At 36.6% G+C, this 9,880-nt stretch overlaps 2 protein-coding genes and 1 non-coding gene across 3 annotated transcripts; all 3 read left to right on the top strand.

The window, feature by feature from the left end:
• Window positions 1-298: 298 nt before the first annotated feature.
• On the top strand, window positions 299-3,398 carry LOC103436962 (serine/threonine-protein kinase SAPK3-like). Its single transcript, NM_001320015.1, is given in 9 exon segments — window positions 299-421; window positions 1,436-1,510; window positions 1,730-1,831; window positions 1,958-2,011; window positions 2,123-2,215; window positions 2,395-2,487; window positions 2,684-2,788; window positions 2,908-3,006; window positions 3,117-3,398. Coding segments are annotated over 9 exon segments (1,026 nt in total).
• A 791-nt stretch (window positions 3,399-4,189) lies between these two features.
• On the top strand, window positions 4,190-4,261 carry TRNAG-UCC (transfer RNA glycine (anticodon UCC)). The gene has a single exon. It is a non-coding gene; the product is annotated as a tRNA-Gly (tRNA).
• A 1,339-nt stretch (window positions 4,262-5,600) lies between these two features.
• Window positions 5,601-9,880, top strand: LOC103436963 (uncharacterized). Its single transcript, XM_029104506.2, has 5 exons — window positions 5,601-6,247; window positions 6,552-6,650; window positions 8,166-8,210; window positions 9,036-9,173; window positions 9,388-9,880. Exons 1-5 carry the CDS (start codon window positions 5,837-5,839, stop codon window positions 9,748-9,750), a joined length of 1,056 nt encoding a protein of 351 aa, XP_028960339.2. The 5' UTR covers window positions 5,601-5,836; the 3' UTR covers window positions 9,751-9,880.

A 9,880-nucleotide genomic window follows, 5' to 3' on the forward strand; every position in this document is an offset into this window, starting at 1 on the left:
AAATCCTACTCCCATTTAAAATGCGTAGAAGACTCTGACTTTAGGGGACCAGAGAGATTTAAATTTGGGTTTGTAATTTAGTAGGACCAGCTCTTTGCTCTTTTGACGCGTGGTCTTGTCTTGTTTCTTTGAAACAATCTTTTCTTTGGATTGTTTCTTTGAAACAATCTCTTCTTTCTTTATCTCCAACCAGATATTTTCATTTGCATTTTTCCTTTTCGTTCTGATATATTTGTCTCTCTATTATTTGCTGCTGGGGATATTTGGTGCTTGAATTGTTGGAGGGTTTGAGATTGGGATGGAGGAGAGGTATGAGGCAATGAAGGATCTTGGCTCTGGGAATTTTGGAGTGGCAAGGCTGGTCAGAGATAAGAAGACAAAGGAGCTTGTTGCTGTCAAATACATAGAGAGGGGGAAAAAGGTCATTGCTTTTCTCTTTTTTTGTTCTTTTTTCACTTCATTTATTTATTGCTTGGATAAAAAATTGAAATGTTTGGACTTTTTTTTTTTTTATGGAAATGTTACTGCTAATAGTTGTAGAGTTTGTGATGTATTTTAATTTTTGGATGATTTAAGGGTTGTGATTTTTATATCTGCCTGCTGAAAGAAAAGAGTTAGTGGGTTTTTGTTTGGAATTGTGTGTTTCTTTTCCCATTTAATATGATGGGATTAAAGTTTCAAAGACGGTTCATCTGCCCATGCTAATTACCATCGATATTGTCCCCAACTAAATCACCGATATAGTCCCCTGAGGAATGGCTTCAACAAAGTCTAATGTAGTTAACTCTTGTTCTGCTATGTAAAATTACGATGCTTCTTTATAATTTCAGCAGCTGAATATATATGCCGTAACGAATGCCGTTCATCAAGTTCTGAGTTGTGTGATACTGCTTTGTTTTTCTGATCCATGAAATTTTCAACTTCATACCTTATAGCTGCGTTTGTTAGAGATGCTTAGTTTGGATATGACAAATTTCCAAATATTGTCCGAGTTGAAGGCAAAAGATGGAGTATTCGAAAAGCCTGATATATTTCTGTGAAGTCAAGCACGATTCTGAAATATTTATGAATAAAGATAGTGTACCAGTTGACTAATTCCGGTTGCATTTTAGATGTTGAGTTGCAGTTAGGTAGTGCCTACTCTACAATTCCCATCATGCGGAGTTGTGCTCTCAACCTTTTTTGGCACATGATTGTGTTTTGTATCGCTGTAACTTCTAAGTGTATAATTATATCCTTTTTATCATTAGTTAAAGCTGGATATGCAAATTAGGGCTCGAATGCATAGCTATTGCCTTAATTGTCTTTTGCACGTGTATTTTGGATAGCATTTAGTCATCTGATTCATTTCTAGCATTTTCTTCTCGTTGCGTACCTATCATGAATATATATTTTAGTAGGGATATAAATTCTTTTTCGGCTTTCTGAGTTTCAGATTGATGAGAATGTTCAGAGGGAAATAATAAATCACAGATCGTTGAGGCATCCAAATATTGTCAGGTTCAAAGAGGTAACAATAACTTTGTATTAATTCGATTGTGTATTTACACGCACTTCCGGGGGTGCATGTCTCCATGTTTGCGTTTTTCCCTTCCCAGCATGTCATTGTATTATATAATTTTCGGTTAGGATAATCATCAGTCAAACTGGAAGTGATAGCATAGAGCTAGGATAAGGCAGTCTTGCGTTGTAACTTGTACATGAACAGAAGAATCATTTTTGGCTGCAGCTCTTGCTGACTCCAAGTCATTTAGCAATTGTCATGGAATATGCAGCTGGCGGTGAACTTTTTGAGAGGATATGCACTGCTGGTAGATTTAGTGAAGACGAGGTTAGTTTGTTTAGTTTATTTGGCACGTTTGATTCAAATTCCTTTACTTTTTGGTGCCTATCGAAACTATATGTAACTGTTAGTTTTTCAGACTGATTGTTTGACGGTAGTTCCCCTTCATGACAGGCAAGGTTTTTCTTCCAACAGCTGATATCCGGAGTCAGTTATTGTCATGCCATGGTATATTTATATTTGACAAACACAGAGAGACATGCACACACATAACCAAATGTTTCTTGTTTAGAATTAGTCGAGTTTCTCTTCTTACATTTGGCTGTAATTTTACCGCAGGAAATTTGTCACAGGGATCTGAAACTGGAAAACACACTCTTGGATGGAAGTGCTTCACCACGTCTTAAAATATGCGACTTTGGTTACTCCAAGGTTATTATGAATTTCTTGTTGAATAAACTTTGTTTAGTTCAGTTTACGCAGATTATTCTGGTGCTCTGTAGTCTTTTTTACCCATTGTTTCTTAAACAATTTTTTGGTTAGCATCTACTTGCCTGATATGTATAATATATGTATATATATGTAAATTTATATTATTTACTACCTTGCAGTCTGCTATATTACACTCACAGCCAAAATCAACTGTTGGAACACCTGCATACATTGCTCCGGAGGTTCTGTCACGGAAGGAATATGATGGAAAGGTATCTAATTTCTATTTGTTTCCGCAACCAGCCTCAAAAATTCAATCATATTGTGGGATTTTACTGTATGTTGGACAAAAGTAGTTCTGATCATGTAGTAGCTTACACATAATATCATCCGAACTGATACAAACCAATTATACAGTTCATACAATGTACCATAGTATTTGCTTTCTAAGTCGGTACAACTTGGTAGATTGCAGATGTTTGGTCCTGTGGTGTGACGTTATACGTGATGTTGGTGGGAGAATATCCCTTTGAGGATCCTGAAGATCCTAGAAACTTTCGTAAGACCATTGAGGTGAGCTTAACCTTCATCCCCCCCCACACACACACATGGTAGTTGTACATTGTGATCTTAATTCCAAAGGGTTATGGCTTTTCGTTCCAACAATCAATTCATTGCAACTTCTGAAACAGAAAATTATGAGTGCCCAGTACACCATACCCGACTATGTACGTGTTTCTGCAGACTGCAAGCAACTACTTTCTCGTATTTTTGTTGCCAACCCTTCTAAGGTAACATGAGTTTCTATTGTTTCATTTGTGTTCACTCGATGCACAAGAACAATGTACGGACTATGGAGATAAATGTATAAAACAGCACTGACAATCCTTGGTCGTTGTAGAGGATCAGTCTTCCTGTGATAAAAAAGCACCCTTGGTTTCTGAAAAATCTGCCGAAAGAGCTAATTGAGGTCGAGAGAACAAACTACGCGGTAGTGGAGCGTGACCAGCCTAAACAGAGCATTGAAGAAATAAATAAGATCATATGCGAGGCAAGGACACCAGGGGAAGGTGGATCCAAAGCAGGAGGTCAAGCCGTTGCTGGGCCGTCCGACTCTGATGATCTAGAGACTGATTTGGACTCCGAAGTCGATGTCAGTTGTGGCTTTTCAGGCTATCCGTGAGCATGATATCGGAAGGATTTGTTCTTTTTAGAGTTTGTTTACACACACAAAAAATACTTCGCTTGGACATCTCACATTTATGGTGTTGATCACATTCATGCTATGCACATTTGTACAAATAATTTGAACATATTGAAGTGGGATTGAGTTATTTCCATTGTATGTAGATTGTATTTGGACATGTTTTGTGGAACTTATCTTCATAAGTCAGATGGCATGATCTGCATAATTTAAAGCATCCAGTATTTAATAAACTTTTGAATAATAATGATATTTCCAGAATGGATTGATAAAACTGGAGTAGTGTCCCACTGTTTTGGTTCTTGAACTACAAATTCATTTCGTCCAAAATAAAAGGCTGTAAAGGGTGAACAAGAGGAGTTCTAGTGGTGTTGCCCAAAAGATCATTGCTTCACATTGTGACAAATTCAGACATCAATATTCACAAAGTTTCAGTTCATGGACCGAAACTTCAAGTGGATCAACATTTAGATACCAATGTTCATATTTTCTCGAGTGGATTTTAATCATATAACAAGTGTGTAAGCTTGCCTATCACTAGTGGGTCTTCTAATTACGAGTTCATTTTGGATGGGGCAACATGATCAGTGGTTGGTCATACCACTCTTACAAAAAATTAAAGTCCCTACATTGTGACCTCATCTGACCTAAATCTGGTCCTATATTATGTGAAGTGAGAGTTCCATAAAATTTTGTTCTAGCAATGCGACGATCTGAGAGCTGTACAAATTCATTAAAACTGTAAGAAACAGAGAGGTCTTGCATCAATAGCGTTTGTAGTCCAACGGTTAGGATAATTGCCTTCCAAGCAATAGACCCGGGTTCGACTCCCGGCAAACGCACATGTTTTAAATTTCCTTTTTAAAAGGAAAAACAAACGCCTGAAGACATTCAAACTGACCTTTAACCATCTCCATTAAAGATGATCTAAGCGGATCCTATCTAATAGCCCTTTAACCTTGTCGATTGAAGACGTATTAAGCGTAACTGCTTAGTTTCAAAGTTTACCATTACCATTAAAATTCCATCTGGACTTTTCTAACCTTCCAGGCGTAGCTTATCAATTTACCAAATGCTTCAAGGGCACCTTAATTACCGATCAACAACACACACCTTAATTTTACAAGCATAAGACTTCCTATTCACACGGAAGTTTCGGTTCCTATTGGTCAAGTACCCTAATAAGATTGAAGTGGCACATTTAGCTCCAACGATTCAGAAACCCTTAAAAATCATGTGGTATATGCAAACTTCTCGTTTAATATTTGATCTGGATTTTTTTTTCTTGGATTAAATGTCAAATAGTCCATGTGTTATAGTCATTTGGCCAATTTAGTTTCCGTATTTTCAGTTGACCAATTAGTCATTGTGTTTATTTCTGTTAGTCAATTAAGGACAATCCATCCAATCTCTGTTTAAAAAGTTCATAAAAAATATTATAACTTAATATAGAAAAATATTTTTCAGTTAAAATAGAAAAAAATATAATTTCATAATGAAAAAAAAAAGATTAAACAAACTCACTCTGTCATATGCCTTGTCCTTGACCCAACCTTAACCGCACACGCATGCAACTCGATGAATGCGTCTCTAGATCCACCTTGGCATCAACTGTCACCACGCGAGTTCCATCATTGTAGTCTTGAGAAAATTAACCCGACCACCTCGTCTCCGACTGTATAATCAAGAAACATACCGCAATTGAGAGAGCCATATATTACCCTTTCTCTTTTTTTTTTTTTTTTAATTTATAGAAAAATACAAATCAATAAGAAATAATATGTATAATAGATAAAACTTCCTATGTGAAAAATTATTAAGGTTGTGACATAGAATTTTTTTAGGGGGGGGGGTGGAAGAAAGCTAGGAGAGGAGAAACGATAGGAGGAGGTTGGGAAGTTGGGGGATGAGTAATTTTCTTTTTATTTTAATATTTTAATAAAAATGGGTAATTTTATAAATAGGTTTATAGCAGTTTATGCATTTTCTAACCGAAATTGGATGAAATATTCTTAATTAGTTAAAAAAGATGACTACGATGATCAAATTGGTCAAATTGAAAACACGAGAACTAATTGATGCAATGAGTATAACACAATTACCCTTATAGCATTTGAGGTTTTTTTTTTCATTAATCATCTCTTCCCCCATAAATTTGTCCTTAAACAGACCTTAGAAAATATAAAATGACAATGATCCCCTACAATTAGCTAACATATCTTTTGTAAACAAAATTGAAAAAGACAAAGATGACATTGACTCAGTCGCCCAGTTCCCTATTCTGGTGTTCCCCTCTTGCCATGATGAATCTTTGTCCAAAGTCAACGCCATAATCTCCAAGCTCAATTCTTTACCCTTAATCCAGACCACAGATCCCAAATCGCCTTCCGGTCTCACTCTTCGCCCCCAATTCTCAAATGGGTCGGAAGCAAAACGACCCAGAAGCCACCCATTACTTCTCTTTCGTCCTCCTCTTGGTGGTTTTGGTTTCCTGTGCTCTGGTCTACACATTCGTCTCTGCGGTGCTTAAACCCAATGATGCCTCTTCATTCTCGGACGGATCCTCGGAGCTCGAGTCGTTGACGTTGGTTGAGAAGGGCGGCGGCGTTGGGGTGGAGGGGGAGAGTGGCGCCGGGTGTTGCAGAGGGACTGAGAATTTGGAACTGTGGGGGGCTGCTGTGAAGTGGGGTTCTGAGTTTAAGTTCAGTTCTTCTGAGGAATGCTGCAAGGCGTGTAAATCCATGTGTACTGGGACTGATGGGCCTTGCTTGTGTGATTCTTGGGTGTTTTGTGGGAACAAGGAGGCTTGCGGCTCCAAATTTGGTGAGGTAAGTTGAATCTGGGCACTGGAATTTTGCCCAAATGAATTAACTTTTGATTATTAATTTCGAATGTTTACGACGAATGTATCCAATTTATGTGTAAGTTTTGATTTGGATGGCATTATATAAGCTCAATAAGTCTTAATCTGTGCAATTGATTTCTTGAGCATATTTTCAAAGTCTGAAGAATAATTAGTCTGCATTTTCCTATTTGATAAGGTTGCATCTTTGGATTATGTTTTGTCAAATCTATTCCGTATTTCAGTACATTAACTTGAACTTCTTTTTGGTTGAAACTTTGTCACTTCAGTGCTGGTTGAAGAAACAGAAAGATACATTGGCACCGGAGCGCCAGGAAGTAGGGGAAACAGTTATGTGGACTTCTGGACTCATCTTTGGGAAAGGAGAGGTATGGAAGTTTGGGGAGCATTTGTTTTTATTAATTAATGTGGCTTTGTATACTGAATCTTGTAGTCGTATGTAAGTTTATTTGTTCCCACATGGAATGTTAATCAGTAGAACTGTTGGAGTTTATGGAATTTCCATTATATCAGTTCCTACAAGAGGCAACTAGGTTTAGTTAAGTATGAGTTGGCAATCAGAACGTATATGGGTAGAACTTATAGTGGGGTTTTGGAAAACATGTAATTTCTGTTGGGCCTTGATAACAAATCCAGTCTTAAACTAAGATTTCTAGTAGCTATCCCAAATTCAAGATGATCATGTTTTGCGTCTTCCTTGGAGAAAGAAGATAAAATAATTCCCAAGCATGGTCCTTGCAGATCAGATGATTCATATAATATACAAAAAGAAACTCTAGATAAGTGATTGATTTTTTTTGTCTTTGAATGAGATCTCAATTCCAGTGATGATTTCGGGTGGCCATTTTACCAGAGGTTTGTATTGTATCAATCTAAAGTATATGGGTAACCCAATAATGGAAGTCTCATTACAACAGATAAAAAAGTTACTCTAGGGATAACAAGCTCATCAGGTTGTTACGCCTTTCGTTCAGGTCAGAACTTACCTAATTCTGATCTTGCTAATGATCTAGATTCATATCAGAATCCCTAAGTATAAAGTAAACTTTGTAGCAATTGAAGACTCATTCAGATAAAACAGAAAGAAGACTCAATATCTTTGCATCCAGGATTTTTTACGTCATTCATGCCTATCAATTTGCACATGGAATGCAAATGTAAAAGTTTGACTAATATGCCTATCAACCTATTTTTTTTTCCTCCTTCATTTTAGATCTAGTATGCTCATCTTGAGCGCATGTCCTGCTGCTGCTAGTTTCTCAGCTACTCCATGTGCATTAGTGTTGTTTTCAGTCTGCCAGAAAATTCTATCTCATTTCTCTCTTTGTTTTACGTGACTAGTTATTGCCACTTATATAATCGAAAATTCCCCAAAATAAGAAATGAAGCTAGAAAGATTTAGACAAAGAGGATAGCGGGCTGTATGTGTTATTGTGTATAGTATGAATGCTTAACTTTCTTTGTACAGCAAACAGGCATGCCTAGTAAAGCATTAAGTTTTACCAACTTTCTTTATACAAAATTTACTGCATTTTCCCCTAATGATTTGTGCCACATGCATTTCATGAAACGAAACTAATGGTTCAATTCTCTAGATAAAAGGGCAGAAGCATCATTGTAGCTTTTACCATCTTAACAACTCCACTACAAAAAGTAATGCAGAGATCAACAATAATTTGACATTGGAGTTTGACGAGCAGTCAACAGAGAATGTATGATTAACTTAATATACTACTGGTGTAGATTATGTAGTCAGAAGTCAACCATTTTTGTAGATTATGTATCTTGATTTCTTTGTTTGTTGTTGGTTTTCCAGAAATTGGTTGTATGATGGTATGACCAACTTAATATGCTATTGACATGCCTATCTTTTCTTTTTCTAGGGCATTGTTGGCTTGGAAACAGAATATGGAACTCTTCATATAAAAGTAAGTGTTGGTGCCATCAGAATTTTTAACTCATTTTTTCTTATTTCGTTTTGGATACAATATATGAAAATGCTATTTGCAAATGGAATATGAATCGTTATGGCCAGAGGGAAATTTAAAATGCACCAGTCAGAGTGCAACCTCTGGAGTTAACTTTTGCGTACATGAATTTATGTTTGTGTTATATTTCTGACTTGGTTCAATAAGCTCAAGAGAGGTTTCGTAGACATTGCTAAAAATTTGGTATTTCCGTGAAACTCGATTCTTGTTTATGTCTCTTGCCCTCTTGTTTTAACAATGAATGAATAACAACATGAGAGAACATCATCAAGATTAGAAATTTCCCTTGACAAAACAACAAATTCTTTTGAAAAGTAAACTTCATAAATTTTAAGCCTTTTGTTTCGCTTAAAAATAACCAACAACGAAAAAAGAAAAAAAAACAGTATTTTTAAAATTGGTGTGAATTGAGATGATGTGGTATATGTGCACATTAAATGATATGATTTTGTAACTCTCATGTTTGGATATGCTAAAGTGTTATTTATTAATCCCAAAAGAATAATGTACAGAATTATATCTGTTCATTGACGTTTTGTTGTTTTGATCTTGTGTTACTTGCTGTTACAATTTGATAAGCTGTATACCTCTCACTACAAAAAGACATGGAGTTTTTCGTTTGGCATGTTGTAGGGATTTGCAGCTCACACATAATGCTGATTTTTACCACTCAGCAAATGTGCCATAATTTTGCTCTTCATTTATGTTTTGTTTGATTTATGACATACACTAATAATTTCTAGTTCTATATATTAATTTGTGCAGCTTTTCCCTGAATGTGCCCCTCATTCTGTAGCCTACATTCTTGAGTTGTTGGCATTACGCCATTGTGCAGGCTGCCAGTTTTATCGTGCAGAGAGCCGAGGGCAATCATGGGATTCAGATGGAAACCACATAAAAAATGTAAGGCTTGATTAAATTGCTGGACTTCAGTCTAAAATTGATGATATGCATTTGTTAGTTCTGCTGTGTTGTTTATTACCTTGAATGCCCTTTCGCATCTGAATACATGCTAGTTTATGGGAGAAGGGTCACATATGCTTTGCAATTCCAATACTGCACTTAAGAACAGGGGAAATAAACTGATTTGATAACTTTTCCTGTGTGAATTTGATAGACTCCTTTTGGCCCTCCATTTGCACTGGTTCAAGGAACACTAGAAGCTCAAGGAGGCACATTTAAGAAGATTCCGACTGAAGTTTGCCCGACCATTAGAAAGGGTTCTGTAGCATGGATTGGTTCTGGCCCAGAATTTTTTATAAGCCTAGCAAATCACGAAGAGTGGAAAAAAGACTACACTGTCTTTGCTTCTGTTCTTCCAGAAGACATGAGCATCGCCGAGAAAATTGCTCAACTTCCGACCACTCCAGAGGTTTGGAACAGTATCAACGTGACTGTCTTGGAAAAGCCCGTTCCCTTGCTTCTGCGAAGAATCAAGATGAGTCACGGAGATCTCACTGCAAACATGAAATCAAATTAAAAGAATCTATACAATACCGGTGTTTATACACGATGAAATCCGTCCCTTCCGACGCTGTTTTCTCTTATTATTCTGAGTTAAACTTTATACATATATGAGATATAATACCTAGATCGTTTGATCATGGAAA

This window comes from Malus domestica, chromosome 06, assembly GCF_042453785.1.
Source record: "Malus domestica chromosome 06, GDT2T_hap1".
NCBI classification, from domain to species: Eukaryota; Viridiplantae; Streptophyta; class Magnoliopsida; order Rosales; family Rosaceae; genus Malus; species Malus domestica.